General features: G+C 36.1%; 1 protein-coding gene across 1 annotated transcript in view; it reads left to right on the forward strand.

Moving 5' to 3' along the window:
* Window positions 1-17,948, forward strand: part of EPRS (glutamyl-prolyl-tRNA synthetase) — an 83,530-nt gene that overhangs the window by 2,779 nt on the left and 62,803 nt on the right. Inside the window, exons 2-8 of the mRNA XM_008587818.1 lie at window positions 3,901-4,000; window positions 4,925-5,081; window positions 8,517-8,656; window positions 9,982-10,076; window positions 14,287-14,413; window positions 15,104-15,296; window positions 16,747-16,918. Coding sequence (XP_008586040.1) covers window positions 3,986-4,000; window positions 4,925-5,081; window positions 8,517-8,656; window positions 9,982-10,076; window positions 14,287-14,413; window positions 15,104-15,296; window positions 16,747-16,918 — 899 coding nt within the window. The 5' untranslated portion in view covers window positions 3,901-3,985. The remainder of the gene's footprint in view (window positions 1-3,900; window positions 4,001-4,924; window positions 5,082-8,516; window positions 8,657-9,981; window positions 10,077-14,286; window positions 14,414-15,103; window positions 15,297-16,746; window positions 16,919-17,948) is intronic.

A 17,948-nucleotide genomic window follows, 5' to 3' on the forward strand; every position in this document is an offset into this window, starting at 1 on the left:
TGTGATCCGTTGCCAGACACGAAAAAAGACAAAAAGGAAAAAAAAAAAAGGACCTAAATGTGAAAGTTCATATCTGCATAGAAAGATATGTTTAAGAAATGTACAATACTTTTCTTTTCTTTTTTTTTTTTGTCCTTTTTGAGACCGGCCGCACTGTGCTCAGCCAGTGAGCCCTGTGAGCGCACCGGTCATCCCTACATAGGATCCGAACCCGCGGCGGGAGTGCTGCTGCGCTCCCAGCGCCGCACTCTCCCGAGTGCGCCATGGGCTCGGCCCGTACAATACTTTTAATAGTATTTTATTGTAGGTGATGTTCTTCTTCTTTTTACTTGTCTGTCTGTATTTTCAAAATTTTCTACGATCAGCATATATATTTATGTTCTTTATTAAAGCAAATCATTTGCATCTCAGGATATATGGAAGATTGAATGCCTTTGAACTTCTCTCTTTTCTTTGGAACCCACTGAGAAAAAATAAGAGCAACTAGAAAGGGAAATGTTATTCTCTTGTGTAATGAAACTAAGGAATAGACACAACCTAGTTGTTTCAGGTTCTTTTTTTTTTTTTTTTCCTTTTTGTCTTTTTTCGTGACCGGTAACGGGATCGCAACCCTCGGTGTCACACCCGCACCGCGCTCAACCAGTGAGCGGACCAGTCTCTATATGGGATCCGAACCCTCCACGGGAGCGCCGCCGTGCTCCCAAGTGCCGCACTCTACTGAGTGCTCCACCGGGCTGGCCCTAGTTTCAGGTTCTTTTAAGAATACTTTGCCAGATAGTTGAATCTGGAACAGATTAAAAGAGGGTTATTCTCAAGGAGGATGCAGGTTCTGAAATTTGTTTAGAAGGTCCATAATAAACTGACGTAAGAAAGACTTGTGTTGGGGAAGGGGCAAGATACACATGAAGAAGAGTATTACCAGCCTGGTGTCATTTCCTCATGAAAAATCTTAGGCAGGGGTAGGATTGAAAGAGGTGCCAGGCAATTTCTTGTCTCATAACTTGCCAGGCTCACTTGTTTAGAATGAACAGAATCCAAGAGGAGGATTTCCATTCTCCACTGCTGTTTATCTTGATAAATTTACAATTCTTTGTTGACTGAAAATAATTCAATGTGGCATAGTGTTATTAACAGTTACAATACATAAATAACTTCTCCATCCCATTCCTCTCACTGCTTACTAATGTAGGCCCTATTCAGTATTACAGATGTAAATTTTTCATGAGTTCAAAATTAATGTCTTTCTACAAGGTTCTCAATTTCATATTTGCTCATGATATTTACAGTTCTTGACAAACCTATTTTTCATTAAAATTTTTTTAAAATCATGGTTACATATGCAAATATTTAGAGGCATCGTTTTATAAGTTTTTGTTGTTCTTTTTTTTTTTTAATAAAAAACATCACTCATCCACCCCCATCTTTTATTTTCCCTCTATAGGAGCAAACATTTCAACGCCTGATTCTTAGCTATTGACCTTTGTCTCTAATGAACATTATAGTGTTTTTTTCTCTTTGTTTTTCTGGTTTTAGACCGTATCTTTCTGCTGTGGACCATGAGGCTGAAACTTTTTCTCTCCCAGTTGCCACACACACCACACTCACCCCACACTCAAAAACCCACACACCCCCTTCTGCTTCCTGTCTCACTCCCTTGCCTTCCATTGTAATTGTAACCTAGTTCTAGTGTGGTCACCATTCAGTGTTTCCATTATAATGACTATGTAAGTTTTATTCACTGTTGAACCTCATACTGTAATTGCTTTTCATACAGAACTTGTAGTTTTCCATGGAGTAATTGTTTACTGGGTTCTCTCTCTTCTGAAGCCTTTCTGATTCCTGATCTTCGTTCTATGTGCCTTTGGGAAGTTTGCAGAATTTTCCCTTAGGAGTAGTATTCTGAAACTTCATGATAATATTCTTTAGTCTGAGTATTTTTTTATCTCTTCTGCTAGGCATTTTGTTGCTCCTTTCAATGTGGAAACTTGGAGATCCTTCTGTTTTGGGAAATTAACAATTTTTTTTTTTGATTTGATAATTTTTTTTCTTCCATTTTTTGTTCTTTTTATGGGTGTTGGTATTATTTTTGTAAACTGTCACCTCTATTTTCCATCTTTTTTGTTGTTGTTTTTCCTTTCTTTCTGGAGAGAGTTCTCAGCTTTATCATTCCACTTTCTATTGAGTTTTTCATTTCTGCTGTTATATTTTTTAGTATCTTAAAATTCTGCTTTTTACTTTCTGGGTACTTCTTTATGTTCTTGTTTTATGGTTGTAATATTTTGTTTCATTGCTTAGAAGAAACTTATTTTTAATGTTTTTTTCCCCCTGGTTTGTCTAATTTACATATTTCTATGTGTTTGTTTTGGTCACTATCTTAGACTTAAAGGCTTTCTTCAAATATCTGGTTAACTCCTGATAGTTTGCTTGGATTTAGAGTGGGAGATTAAAGCTGTTGATAAATTCTCAACTCATAGTTAGTCTTCTCAACTCTGAGTTTTACTCTAGGATGATCTGACTGAGCTGTTCATTTGGGGAACCTCTGATGTTGGTATCCTTAGTTCTTCATTCCTTGGCCTGGTCAGATTATCCAGAGATGACTTTCATTCTTCTGTTTGGAAGGTGAAGAAGAGCAAGTGTCTGTATTTTGGGAACTGAGGGCAGGAAGAATGCTGGGGATCTCAGCATTTAGTATGCATGTGGTCTTTTATTCTCCCGGTTTTCTGCATAACACCACCCTCAACTGGGCCAGATTTTCCCCAGTCCAGAGACCCTTTGTTTTACTCTTTGTAGAATAAACCACCAGTTTTTGCCAGGGTTGGGTAAAAGAAGTAGCTCAGCTGTGCAGAATAAGGTTTGGGGATATCTGTGTTTCTGAAGGATTCTTAAATAGACTTTCAACTGGTCTTCCTTATTTTAGCCTCAGGTCACTCACACTTCCAAAGATACCTGGTTCCATTAATTCTTAAGTCGTTTGGGGGTTCCAGAATTTAGGTTGGGTTGGTTTTCAGCTCTGTCCACTGTCCACTTCAGATGCAGTTTTTTCAGGTCTGCTAAATTCATCTGCTTTCTAGCTTCTAAAATGTTATTGCTGTTGTCTCTCCTTATTCTCTTTTCCTTTTGGTTTTGTGTTTTTTAAAAATTACTTTTTACATGGGCCGAGCCCGTGGTGCACTTGGGAGAGTGCGGTGCTGGGAGCATAGCAACACTTCCACTGCGGGTTTGGGTCCTATGTAGGGATGACCGGTGTGCTCATAGCGCTCACCGGCCGGTCTCAAAAAGGACCAAAAAAAAAAAAATTACTTAACATGGGCCGAGCCCGTGGTGCACTTGGGAGAGTGCGGTGCTGGGAGCATAGCAACACTTCCGCTGCGGGTTTGGATCCTATGTAGGGATGACCGGTGCGCTCACAGCGCTCACCGGCCGGTCTCAAAAAGGACCAAAAAAAAAAAAAATTACTTTTGACAAAACAATTGTGATGGGGTTTTGATGGGGTTTAATCTGTCTTCTTTACCTGGAAGTTGATAAAATTAGTCTCTTTATTGGCAGTATATCCTTGGCTTTTTTGCCTTGATTTATTTTAAATCACTGTTATTATCAGTATCCTAATTATATTTTCATATTTTCACCTCTTAATAGACATGTAGAAACTAATAGTTAGAAGGCTGAAGCATTATATAGAAAGTGTTCCGAAGTGAATTGCTGGATTTAGCTTATATTTCAGAACAAATAGAATTTGATGGAAACAGAGTAAAGAACAAATTAGTGGATGTACTTTTTTACTGTAGTAGAAAATACATGATAAATATAATAAGGTTTCCATTCTTATGTTTCTTCATAGGTCTTATGACTTACTGATTTGCTAGAGCAACAGTAATATTTTATCTTATGCTTATATTCTAGAAATGTGGTTTTCACTGATGTAAATTCTATACTTCGCTACTTGGCCCGAGTTGCAGCTACAGCTGGGCTCTATGGCTCTAACCTGATGGAACATACTGAGGTAAGCAGTGAACATTTCCTTGCATGTGTTTTGTTTTGATTCATGCTTCTGGTTTTTTTGGACCTCATCATATTGTTGGTGATGTTATTCTACTTAGGATATTAACAGAGTGTTAATTAAAGACCAAGTTAAGGAATGCTCATCTTATTTTTATTTTCAGAAAAAATTGTTTTTAGATAGTGCCAAGTTTGAACATTTAATCCCACGCCAGCTGTCTTATTGCGGCATTTAGTTCTATCTTTGTCTTCCTAGATTCCGAGAATTCCATAGCTGGATGAGACTGTATAGATCATCTCATCCAGCTTTCTTACTTTACAGATAAGGCAACATGACTAGAAAAGTTAAGAGGTTTGCCCAGGTTAACTCATGTAGTTTGAATCCTATTTTCTAAGTATTTATCTTATTTAATTATAGCAATAGATTAACCTTTACTACTGCTCTTTAGATGCTACTTTTTTTGTTTTCTGTTTGTATTCCACTCTGACTTCCCAAAATTTCATAAAATTCATAATACAAAGAGTGGTTTCTAAGTATTTACTTTCAATGATGTATTCGTTTGGGTAAGTACTGTCTGTCCCTTGGGTTCGTTCTGGTTGGTTACTCCTTCCTGCTACCAGTTCTCAAGTCTGTATTTTTTATTCTTACCTGAAGTGCCCTTCCACACCAACCCCCAAAAAAGAAAGCATGGAAGAGTAACAACAAAGTGTAGCATTTATTTAAGTGCCATTTTAGATCCCAGTCAACCAGAACTTAATCCACACAGCGATAAATTCTATAATTTGACATAATATAAAGCATAGTTCTAACTGAGGAAGCCAAGAGTGTAGTGTTGCTCTGGTTAACTAGAATTTTTTTTCTGTGTTTTTTTTTTTTTTAAAGTCTAAACTCTGGAGTGCATTTCATTTCTATCTTTTGTGTTCACAGATTGATCACTGGTTGGAATTTAGTGCTACAAAATTGTCTTCATGTAGTTTGTTTACTTCTGCAATCAATGAACTCAATCATTGCCTGTCTCTAAGAACATACTTAGTTGGAAATATGTTGAGCTTAGCAGATTTATGTGTTTGGGCCACCCTAAAAGGTATAAATACTTCCTTTTAAAATGTTCTGTTTTAATCATTTAATATTCTGCTTGATAAGAAGTGCGCATATTTCTGTGTATATGTACATATTTATGTATATGTTTATGTGTACACGTATGTTTAGGCAGTAACTTAGAACTTTCTTAGAGAGGAATGACCACCCTTGGTATTTTATTTCTATCCAGTCATAGGAATTCCCTGCTGTTATCTCTTTGTCATTACCCCAGTTTTGCTCTTGCCTGTGGAGCTGACCTAGTTGCTGCTGAAGAAGCCCCATCCCATTCATGTCAGCACATCTTCTACCTCAGCCATTGTTTTACTCCAGACATTTGTCTCTGACTTGAAAAAGTCTTTACTGCTCATTGGGTATATGAGTGGGAGGTTGGGGCATAGTGGAGTGGTCTGGAGTTGTGAGTGTTCTCGGAGGTCACTTTTTTCCTCTTTTATGACTAGTTTGTACCAGGTAAGAATATGCTTTTACCATCTTATAAAGCCAGTTTGTTTCTTAAAAAACAACTTCCACGAGGTATAGTTGATATGCAAAAAACTGCACTTATTTAAAATGTATAATTTGATAAGTTTTGATATGTGTATACCTGTGGAACTGTTGCCACAATCAAGATAATGAATATACCCACCACTCCCAAGAGTTCCTCTTGCTGCTTTGTAATCATCTCTCCTTCCCCTGGTCCCAGGCAACCACTGATCTGGAAAACCAGTTACTTGCATCTGTGGTGGAAACGTGGTTAATTAAATAGTGATTAACTAGGGGCCAGCCTGTGGCTCACTCGGGAGAGTGTGGTGCTGATAACACCCAGGCCACGGGTTCGGATCCCATATAGGGATGGCCAGTTAGCTCACTGGTGAGCATGATGCTGACAACACCGAGTCAAAGGTTAAGATCCCCTTACCGGTCATCTTTAAAAAAAAAAAGTGACTAATATAGGAAGGAAAAAATAGCTAAAAATTATGAAGATCCCATATAGGGATGGCCAGTTAGCTCACTGGTGAGCATGATGCTGACAACACCGAGTCAAGGGTTAAGATCCCCTTACCGGTCATCTTTAAAAAAAAAAAGTGACTAATATAGGAAGGAAAAAATAGCTAAAAATTATGAAACTGTAGAAGCCAGTATGTAGCTCAGAGGAAAAGAATAATGGTATGGGAGGCACCTAAGAAATTTATGAAAAAAAATTGCGAATTCCTCAATAAATTAAACATAGAATTGCCATATGATCTAGTGATTCCACTCCAGGGTATATACCCCCCCAAACTGAGAATAAGTATCCAAACGAAAACTTATACATGAATGCTCATAGTGAGTGGCACTACTCACAATAGCCAAAAGGCAGAAACAACCCAGATGTTTATCAACTGATGAGTGGATAAACAAAATGTGGTTTATCTATTTGATGGAATATTGTTCAACCATAAAAAGCAACAAAATGTTGGTACATGTTACAGTATGAATTAACCTTGAAAGCATTATGTTATGTAAAAGAAGCCAGACAAAACAGGCCACATCCATTTATATGAAATATACAGAGTCAGCAAATCCATAGAGAGAGGGAGCAGATTTATAGTTGCCAGGGGCTGGGGAAAGAGGGGAATGGAGAGTGACTGCTTAGTGGGTACTGGGTTTCCTTTTGGAGTGATGAAAAAGTTCTGGAACTAGATAGTATTGATGGTTGCACAATATTGTGAATGTAGTAAATGTCACTGAATTGTATACTTTAAAATGGTTAAAATAATAAAATTTATGTTATGTGTATTTTACCACAATAAAAAAAAATAGCTATGAGAGGGATTGTAAAATCTCATTTATGTGACTGTGATTTAGTGGGATATAATTCATGATTAGAACATGACAGTGGAAAGTATGACTTATATAAAAGAAATAAACCTCAATGTTTAGGATTTCCTATACTTATTTAGAAACCTATGTGCCTAATGACAGACACCCACGTTGTAGAGCATGGAGTGAACGTAAAAGGAAAGAAATCCCAAAGTGACGCACATTATGGGAGCAGATTACAGAGTAGCTAGACATATTGAGGGATGGATGGTGTTTAATGCAGATCATGAGACTGCTACAGAGGCAAGGTGTAGCAGTCCTGGATTACTCCAACTCTTCAGAAATCTCTTGGCCACTTCATTAGGCAAAAAACAAACCTGACAAGTTTTTGCCTTATCTCGATGGTAGTTTTACCTCTCAGAAAGTGGGGAGGTTGATATTAGGAACTCCTAACTCATACTAACAAGAAGAAATTAGTTGCCAAAATCTGCAAATGGACCCCAGCAATCTCACTGAGTTGAGGAGACAGAAGTCAGAGTTTAGGAAAAAGGAGAGTTTATGATACAGCTAGGAAAAGACGGATAGCTTAGTCCGTCATATACCCCAGATTTTGAGGCAAATAGCAAAGATAATAATTCTGGAATAAAGTTAGATAGACTTTCATGACATGAGATCACATGAGGAATAAGACCAGAAGTGAGTTAAAATCTTTAAAAATATAATTCTGATTATATAGTTATAAGTGATCCCAGAGACACCAAGGTGATTACATAGGGAGCTCTCCAGTGAATATGCTTTTCAAAACATATATATGGGAGAAAACACGGATTATTAAGGACTATTTAGGATGGTTAATATATTTATGCAGGAAAACATGTCTTGTGATGTGAAGTCTTTGATTATTAAAAGCCTGAGGTGCATTAATTTACTTAGGAGAGTGTTATTAATCTATGTACAATCATGAACAAAATCATGGATATAATTAATTGGAATGGGGCTAAATAGTGAATATATGTATTTAACAGAAATTTACAAAGTAGGGAGGGAGAAGAATGGAATTGAGAGGTACAGAGAGGGTTTGAATTTTGTTACTTTATTTTCTTTGAAAAAACCCTAAAGCAAATATGCCAAAATGTTTTATTGTTCTTTAAATCTGGGTTATGATGCATACGTTGGTATTTTTTATATTTTCTGTACTTCTTTGTGGTTTGAACTTTTCTCCAAATTAAATTGTTATAGCAATAACCAACATAAAATGAAGGCTTTTTTTTTTTTGTTTGTTTTCTTTTTTTGTCTTTTTTGAGACTGGCCGCACCACGCTCAGCCAGTGAGCGGTGACCGACCATCCCCATATAGGATCCGAACCCGTGGCCGGAGCACTGCTGCGCTCCCAGTGCCGCACTCTCCCGAGTGTGCCATGGGCTCGGCTCTGAAGAAATATTTTTAATAATTAACTTTTGTGGTTCTGTAAAATATATTAAAGTAGTGGAAAACATTTCAATGTATGCCCAGATTTTAAAAATTTCATTATAGGAGCACAACTGTAACCTATCCTACTTACCTAAATTAACCATGACTGGAACTTTGCTTTTGAAGTTGCAGATTTATTGAATAGTTTTAAAATTATGTTTGCTAATAGGAAATGCTGCATGGCAGGAACAATTGAAACAGAACAAATCTCTGGTTCATGCAAAACGCTGGTTTGGCTTTCTTGAAGCCCAGCAGACCTTCCAGTCAGTAGGTACCAAGTGGGATGTTTCAACAACCACAACGAGAGTGGTAAGCCTTTTCTTCTTTTTTCTTTCTTCTTCTTTTTTTTTTAATGCTGACATTTCAGTCTGTCTGAGGCCCTAGGTGTGAAAAGAAAATTATTTTTATTCATAAAGTTTATTTTCTTTTCTTAAATAATAAAGGATCTTCTTGGAATAATCTGTCATTGTTAAGTCCTGGTTTGACTAATTGTTCAACTACATAAAGCCCTAATCTTTATATGTCTAAAAGACTATGTTCATTCAGTGTTTTCCTTTAAGCAGTCCAAACTCCTATAACCAAAATCTCATTATATTACAGCTATGCAGTCTTTTCTTCCTCCTGCATCTCTTTTCTGGTTTTTGAACCATTGACCACTAAGTCCTGGCATTCTACAGAGCCTTTTTGTTGACTGTGTAGGACGATGTCACATAGAGTACAGTAGAAAAGGTCCTCTTCAATCAGAGTCACTCTACTTCAATCTGTTGTACATATTAGGCATGTGTAATAAAGTTTCATTTTCCTGAAGGTTCTCTGATGCATTAAAATTTGAAAACTACTGCCTGCTTGGTAGAGATGCCACAGTCCACTTAGTTGTTTTGGCTGAAAATCTTTATTCATCCTTCTCCGTTTTTCACAAGTAATTGGTCAGTAAGTCCTGTTACTTGTATCTATAGATTCCTTCTGTATTTTCACTGCTGTTGCATCTTATTGAGGCCCCATTACCCCCTGCTTGGTTTAATACTGTAATCTCATAACTGAACTTTTCTTTGGTCTCATCTTTCTCTAGGTTAGCCTCTGAACTGTCCTGGATGTCATTTTAGAAAATACAAATAAATGGACCCATTACCCTTGAGGACTTTGCATTGTCTAAAACTTAAAAGCAAAGCTTTGTATTTTGGGCCTAATCTATTTCAGCTTCCTTGTCCACATATTCAACATGCATTTCATTCCTAACTTTTCCTCTTCCCTGCCTTTGTGTCTTACCTATGCTGTTATTCTTCTACTTAGAGTGAATATCCTGTACACTCTCCATCTACTTATTTTTCAAGGTCCAGCTTAGTTCTTACCTCCTTTTAAACTTTCCGTGATGACCCTAGGTATTGTTGATTAACTTCAACCGAGTGCTCTAATAGCACCCTATACATGTCTCTATTATTGATACCTGGTTTTATTTATATCCTTCACTAGATTTTGAGCCCTCAAGTACAGGGATATGTTCTCGTCATCATTTTTCTCATAACCACTGTGGTGCCTGGCACATAATAGGTAATGAGTAAGTATTTATTGAATGCGTGTATTCTTAAACACTTAAACCTATAACTTTTTGTTGTCGTGGTTGTTCTGTTTTTCAGGCACCTGAGAAAAAACAAGATGTTGGGAAATTTGTTGAACTTCCAGGTGCGGAGATGGGAAAAGTTACCGTCAGATTTCCTCCAGAAGCTAGTGGGTAAGAAGATAAAACTCACATTAATAATTGAATGTATTTAGTGGAAAAGCTTTAAAACAGTTATTAAATACTTTTAATAGGTTAGTGGTGTAGAAGAATATAAGTAAGATTTAAATTGTGGGAGTTGAAATTCTAAACATCTTAATAGTTTCTTAATTTTTAATAGCTAATGTTAATTTACTTAATTTGTGGTTTTAGTTCATTTACTTAGTAGAAGAGACAGTTTTATTTTACCCCAGACAGAATTTTAAATATAAATAACAAAATATTCATAAATAGAAAGGCTTAAATTTTATTTTTATTTTGAGATTCTTGGGCTTTCATTTAATAGGATTTGCAGTTAATTTACTTAATTTGTGGTTTTAGTTCATTTACTTAGTAGAAGAGACAGTTTTATTTTATCCCAGACAGAATTTTAAATATAAATAACAAAATATTCATAAATAGAAAGGCTTTAATTTTATTTTTATTTTGAGATTCTTGGGCTTTCATTTAATAGGATTTGCGTTTGTACTCTGAGTAAACCTTTCAATTGGCGGAAGTTACTGTAGCATTATTTTAAGTTATTTTTTTCCCAAATAAAGGAAGGAGAGTCCTGAAAAGCTCATTCCTGTTCAATTCCTTCTATTGTTAGCAGGTTTTCCAACCCCTTTAACTCTTAGCACCCAGAGAAAATAGCATTTGAATAGCTCATTAGGAAAAAACACTGTTCTGGCTGGTGGCTCCCAGCCTGTGGCTGCCTCAGGCCTTGTCCAGCATTCCTCAAGGCTGAGGAGAGTCTCTTTGTACATGTGTCATCCTATCTGAAGCATACCAGACAAGCTTTGTAATAGAGCTCTTCCAATGATATTAATATGATAAAGTGCCTCTTTTTTAAGCAGTTATCCTCACTCAGAAACTTAGACATTAGGAAAGTGTTGTGCCATATTTTGTACATTAGATGATTATTTTTTCCAAATTTAGTTTAATTTCATATTTTGTATTCTTTAGCCAAATTCTTACTCATTTGTGGCAAATGGAATACGTAGACAATAGAAACTGGTAGAAAATCAATTTTCTTTTAGCTGTATATATATATATATATATTTTTTTTTTGAGACTGGCCGCACCACGCTCAGCCAGTGAGCGCTCCGGCCATCCCTATATAGGATCCGAACCCGCGGCAGGAGCGCTGCTGCACTTCCAGTGCCGCACTCTCCCAAGTGTGCCACGGGCTCGGCCCTAGTTGTATATTTAATAGCATGTATTTAATAGTTATTCACAAACTATCTCATAAGTGTGATTAACAGCAAAATCAGTTTTAGAATTCCACAGTTCCTTTCTGCCTTTCTAAGTTCGGTGAAATAAAGGGTAAGATAGAAGGAGACGAAAGAGAAATAATGACTATGGAAAACTCACAGACTTGATTCTTAAGTGATTGACTGGTAGTTGACTGATTGATATCAGTCATAAATAGTACTTATCTTTTGTGGTTTAATTCTCATAGACATCTTGGGTAGCCCTACTGCCCAATACTCTGCTCCTGTGCATTTGGTGTGACAGGTCATGGTTCTGTTGGATAGTGACTAATAGCTTGATAAAAGCTACTTTTTGAGTAGTGGCTATTTATAACTGTGCTGTTTGAACATTTGTCCTTTTAGAATTTTTTAATATTTTCTTTCACTGTCACTTCTTTGTATATTTACTGTATAAAATATGTTTCTTCTATTCTAAATTGTGTCAATTTCAGAGACTGTGCTCTTGCCTTACACAGTTTTGGGATTTGGAATATAAATCAATATTCAGTTTTTTCTTAATATCATAATTTTGATCATATCCTCTTATAGTGCTAAAGAGTTCTTCTATATTACTATTTTTTCTTTTCTGTTTCTTACATGGGAGGCCAGAAGGCTTGACTTTGCTTTTTATTTTTATTCTTAACTAACATGTATTTAGCACCTGTTATGTGCAGGCACCACCAAGTGCTTTACATATAGTAACTCATTTAATCCTAACGGCCCTGTGAGGAGGGCACTGTTATTATCGCTGTTTTACAGATGGCTTCAGAAGCTGATTTATACAATGTTTTAGCAACTTGCCAAACTCAATCCTACACTGTCTGGCTCTAGAGTCCCTATAACTAAAAATTATACTGTTTTGTGTAGCAGAAGCCCAATTCAGCATCAGTGCTATCTAATGCACCGTGATTCTTATTTTCTTTAGCTATTCTCATATAGGTTGTCTCTTGAGTTGATTATTTTAGTTGTCCTGTGAATGTTTTATAGTCCTGTGAGCTTTCTTGAGGTTTGAAATTGTTAAAACTGCACACATTATTTCAGATTCAGAAATAATATATTTAAGTACAAGATAATGTTTTGATTTCATCATCTTTCTTAGATTAATTCGAGTATATAAATCCAAGCACATTAATTATCAAATAATATATAGTCAATGATTGTTAATCTTTTCTTCTCTTCTTGACAGTGGACATAGTCATTGGTCGTTGGGTACAACACTCTCAGTAAAAACTAACAGTATTTCTGTTTATCTCTAGGAACTCATAGCCCTTTATTTTATTATTTATTTATTATTTATTTTTGGCAGCTGCCCAGTATGCCTTTATTTTATTTTATTTTTAATACACTTTTTATTTTAGAATAGTTTTTTATTTACAGAAGGTTGCAAAAATAGTACAGAAGGTTCTCATATACCCTGCACAGTTTTTCCTAATGTTAACATCTTATATTACTGTGGTACATTTATGAGAACTGATGAACTGATATTGATATATTATTAACTGAACATACTTTTTTGGGATTTCATTAGTTTTTCCCTAATGTTTCTTTTTTTGTCTTAAGATTTCATCTGGGATACCACATAGAGTCATTTATTTTATGCAGAAAGTTTTGAATAACTCTGAATGCATTGCACTGTACTTGTCTGCATCAGCCTGTGCATATAGTTGGTTTTTTTTTGGCAGCTGGCCAGTACATGGATTGAACCCTGGACCTTGGTGTTACAGCTCTGTGTCCTAACCAACGTTTTGAATAACTCTGAATGCATTGCACTGTACTTGTCTGCATCAGCCTGTGCATATAGTTGGGTTTTTTTTTGGCAGCTGGCCAGTACATGGATTGAACCCTGGACCTTGGTGTTACAGCTCTGTGTCCTAACCAACGAAGATAACTGGCGAGTCCGTTAGCCTGTGCATATAAACCTTTCTTAAAATGGAATCATTGATCTGGAATGCTATATGAATTTATAAAAAATGAATTGATTTAAAAAAATGATATTAAGACATGCAAGGGGTTGTACTTTTCCCTCCCGTATTGATATCAACTGAGATCAAAGCTGTGCCATGAAACTAGGTGGCTGTTTATAAACACTGTGAGGGCTGCTGCCATTATCAATTGAAACTAATAAAATTTGGTGAGAACTGATTATTTAAACTTTCTTGCTTCATGCCTTATTTCCTGTCCAATCAAGTGTCTTTTCAATAGTAGTGGTATAGGATATTGCTTTTTACTCACCTCATTGGAAGAGAAGAAGTTGATGTGTAATATTATCAACATTGCCTCTGGTTCTTTTTATTTCCTGTAATCATCAGTTCCCATAGAAACGAACAGTGTTTTCATAGATCTGATTCATGGAGTGTTGATGCTAGCTGAGACCTTCAAGATCATTTAGCTAAAATCCTTTTATTTTGTCATATGAGAAAACTGAAGCCTAGAGAAATAAAGTGGCTTTTCTGTGGCTTCCTAATTCTCCTGGGCTCTCTCATTTAGCTATCACAGTGACAGTGTCCATCTCAGAGGTGTGTCTCTAGTGGGCACTGGATTGGTGCCCAGTTCTCAGTAGCATCAGGTCTTATGAATTAATGATTCATTACCAGGTAGTATTGGAAACAGTTTGGAAGCATTTTCCCTGTAAATGATGATTCCTCTTGAAAAAAAGAAAAAGAAGATTCTCCTTAAGATTGTAATGTTTGTAAATACCTTGTGCCTTTATGAAATTTTACATATGTAGTTGATTCTTACGATTATTTTATAAACGTCGTAGTCTCTTTTCTTCCTGTCAGGGCCAGATTTTCTATCACAGTATTTGTTTCAAAGTAGAATATGACTAGAATAGCCATTAGGAGGATTTTTTAGTTCACATTTCCTCAAAAAGGTTTAAGTGTAAGAATTTAGTTAAAACATGTTAATGAGTTTGTGAAATGTTTTCGTTTTAGTTACTTACATATTGGGCATGCAAAAGCTGCTCTTCTGAACCAGCACTACCAGGTTAACTTTAAAGGGAAACTGATCATGAGATTTGATGACACAAATCCTGAAAAAGAAAAGGAAGATTTTGAGAAGGTAATTAAAAGCATAGTGACCCTTTGCCAGAAAAGTTACTTAAAATTAGAGAGTGACCTGATACCTTCATGGTGTGAAAATAAATTAAGTTTGTTCTCATGGCTGCTTTTTTTTCCTCATTTGTATATTCAGAGTCGAGACCTAAGCCAAAATATATTGAGCTCCTTTATCAAAAAACTTAAATATATTTTTTCTCTTCCCCACTTGTTGTAGAATTTACCTTAATGCTGTATTTTTCTATAAGTACCAATTTGTTAAATTAATTGGTCACTGGAGGCAGGTTTCCTTTTTGTCATATAATCTTAAGTTTATAAATGAAATAAACACTAAGTAGGTATTGAAAATGTGAAGGTTTCCTAGCCTCTTATATCGTCTTTATTCAGAAACACTGCAATGTATTCAATGAGAGGGCAAATATTTGTCACTATGACCAATAATAACTAGTATTTCCAGAATAAATGGAAAGCTCCATCATGCTATCAGCTTTCTCAGCTGGAAATTTGGGGACTAGTATAATGAATATCTATCTGTTTTTTTCTTTTCTGATATCATACAACTTCCACAATCATTTTCAGGCTGTATGAGACAGATGGTATAGTATTACATTTACCTAAATGCAGTATCAAGGATTGAAGATGCACGAGAAAATGCAAAAGATATACTGATTTTTACTTTGGTTTCTTAATGCAGGTTATCTTGGAAGATGTTGCAATGTTGCATATCAAGCCAGATCAATTTACTTATACCTCAGATCACTTTGAAACTATAATGAAATATGCAGAGAAGCTAATTCAAGAAGGGAAGGCTTATGTGGATGATACTCCTGCTGAGCAGATGAAAGCGGAACGTGAGCAAAGGATAGAATCCAAACATAGAAAAAACTGTAAGGCACATTTAGTGTTCTATATTTTAATTGGTATTCTTGTATTCTGCTTCTTTGCTAGAACATCCTTTCTTTTCTGTGAAAGGTGCCAGTTTGAAACACATTCAGGAATATGATTAGTACATTAATTCGTCTCTTAGAAATCTTTTTTCTTTCTCTATCACCTTTATGTTCTTATTACTTTGTTAGCATCACAATTGCATGTGAGGTGTCTCTTAATGTATTTTCTTTTGCATTGCATTTGTTCCGTTCAAAGGATTCCTTCTCTCACATTCTTAGTTCTCTTAATTTAAGTATCTTACCCTTTCTAAAATGTTTGATGATAATGGTATTAGCATCCAAGTCTTCCTTTCAGTGTGTGCATAAATGTGAATATAATATGTAAACTCAGTACTACCTTACTTGAAATATCACTTGGTAAAGAGCATATCTTTCTGATTCATGACTTGTCTCCTGAGCTTCTAAGTTGGGCTATTTGCATTCTGTAGTTTTGTTGCCAGAACTTCCACACTATAGTTGGATCTTGAGTGTCACATTTGGGAGGTATAGTAAATTCAAATTGTTATAGTAAGTCTTTCTTTTTTATTTTCTAGAGTTTCTCTACATTTTCAAAGATAGTTGATAACAGGACTTTTAGACCTATCTTGATTCTTGGGGACAGGTAGTGTCCATCCTATTTTCTGTAGTTTCCACAGAAATGATTATTTAATAGTTATTTCTTATTCATATGAGACAGGTTTTCAATATTCTGACATAGTTAGGAATATAGTCATTCAGAAATATACTGTCCTTTTTTCTGGGATTAAACTCTTGTTTTCTTGTATTATTACCTGTTTTCTATTGTCTCCCATTGTCTTGGATCCCAGAGTATCCTGCTGCTCAGTGGGGTGACCGAAGGGGCTTTCAGGGAGCCCACGGGCTCAGGCTCTCAGCCCGAGCCGTGTTCTTCAGACAGGCACGGGCTGCAGCGCCAACGCCTGTGGGCCCCAAGGGCTGGGCCAAACTGCTCTGTCCCCTGGGCATCAAAGGAAGAGAAAGCTTCTGCTTTGAAGGCACAATGTTAAATTTGGGTGGGGAGAAGAGAAGAAAAGAGAGGGGCAGGCCGGTTGTACCATGATGGGAAAATGGGAAATACCAGATAACAGAAACCTTCAGGTCTTGTACTTCCTCTCTTACTTATATCAGTGGAATGTATCTACTTTACCTTTTCTAAAATGTATTTATAGAGTATTTTTCCTAACTGCATTGTGAGACTTCATTCATAAAAAATTAATGCATTTGTTTTTGGTGCCAGATACTGGAACTATTACAGTGTTTTTAAACTAGCGGATTGTGCTTATAAAATGAGAACATGAAAATTTGTATTAAATTATAGGATTATTAAAATAATTTGAGTTCAACCAGATTAGTACTGCATTAGATCAACTGTAATATAATTATCATTTTATAGCTGTTGAGAAGAATCTACAAATGTGGGAAGAAATGAAAAAAGGGAGCCAGTTTGGTCAGTCCTGTTGTTTGCGAGCAAAAATTGACATGAGTAGTAACAATGGGTGCATGAGGGACCCAACACTTTATCGCTGCAAAATTCAACCACATCCAAGAACCGGAAATAAATACAAGTAAGTGCTCTTTCAGTGTGCTAGGTAGCCTTCTGTGCTTTTGTTTTGACTGTGTCTGTAAACACAGAGTAGATGCAGAATAGTTTTTAAGAAGCCTGGACCTTTTGTTGTTCATCCACAGACTGTCCAGGTGGCCTTCAGTGAAGGCGTGTAGCCTTTCAGAGGCTGTTTACTTACCTGTTGATTAAGATTATACTAGGTTATTTCTAAGATCACTTGCATCTATAAAAGTCTTTATGTCTGCCTAAAGTTTCTTTTTATGTACTGATTAGGTACACTGGTGTGCATCTTTAGATGAAGACACTTTTTTTCCCCCCTGTAATAAACTCTGATTCTACTAGACATAAACTGACACAAAAAATTCATAGTATTGAAAAAATTCATAGAAACACAAGCAATACAAGAAAGTAGCTTGCGGGTTTTTTTTTTTTTTTAGCTTTGATTAGTTTTCTGTTTGGATTTTCAGGGTAACAGACCTTTAAGTGGTCCTCCCCTCCAAAAAAATCTTACTTATAAAGTAAACGATAGAATATATTTTCGTGTACTTTGAAGAAGCATACTACGGGTTTTTTTTTTTTTTTTTTAGCTTTGATTAGTTTTCTGTTTGGATTTTCAGGGTAACAGATCTTTAAGTGGTCCTCCCCTCCAAAAAAATCTTACTTATAAAGTAAACGATAGAATATATTTTCGTATACTTTGAAGAAGCATACTACATACAAATGCTGAATTATACCTTCTGAAGAGATTGGTGAATGTAACTGATTACCTGGCTAGCTAATGTGAGTTTTCATTAAACTAGTGGGTATGGATGTATGTGTCCATATATAGACAAACACACAGGAGTGGTTATGTGTGTATATCTATCTATCTGTTATTTTTATTTATTTATTTATTTATTTGTCCTTTTTGAGACCGGCCGCACTGCGCTCAGCCAGTGAGTGCACCAGCCATCCCTATATAGGATCCGAACCCGAGGCGGGAGCACTTCTGCGCTCCCAGTGCCGCACTCTCCCGAGTGCGCCATGGGCTC

This window comes from Galeopterus variegatus, unplaced genomic scaffold, assembly GCF_000696425.1.
Source record: "Galeopterus variegatus unplaced genomic scaffold, G_variegatus-3.0.2 Scaffold4549, whole genome shotgun sequence".
NCBI classification, from domain to species: Eukaryota; Metazoa; Chordata; class Mammalia; order Dermoptera; family Cynocephalidae; genus Galeopterus; species Galeopterus variegatus.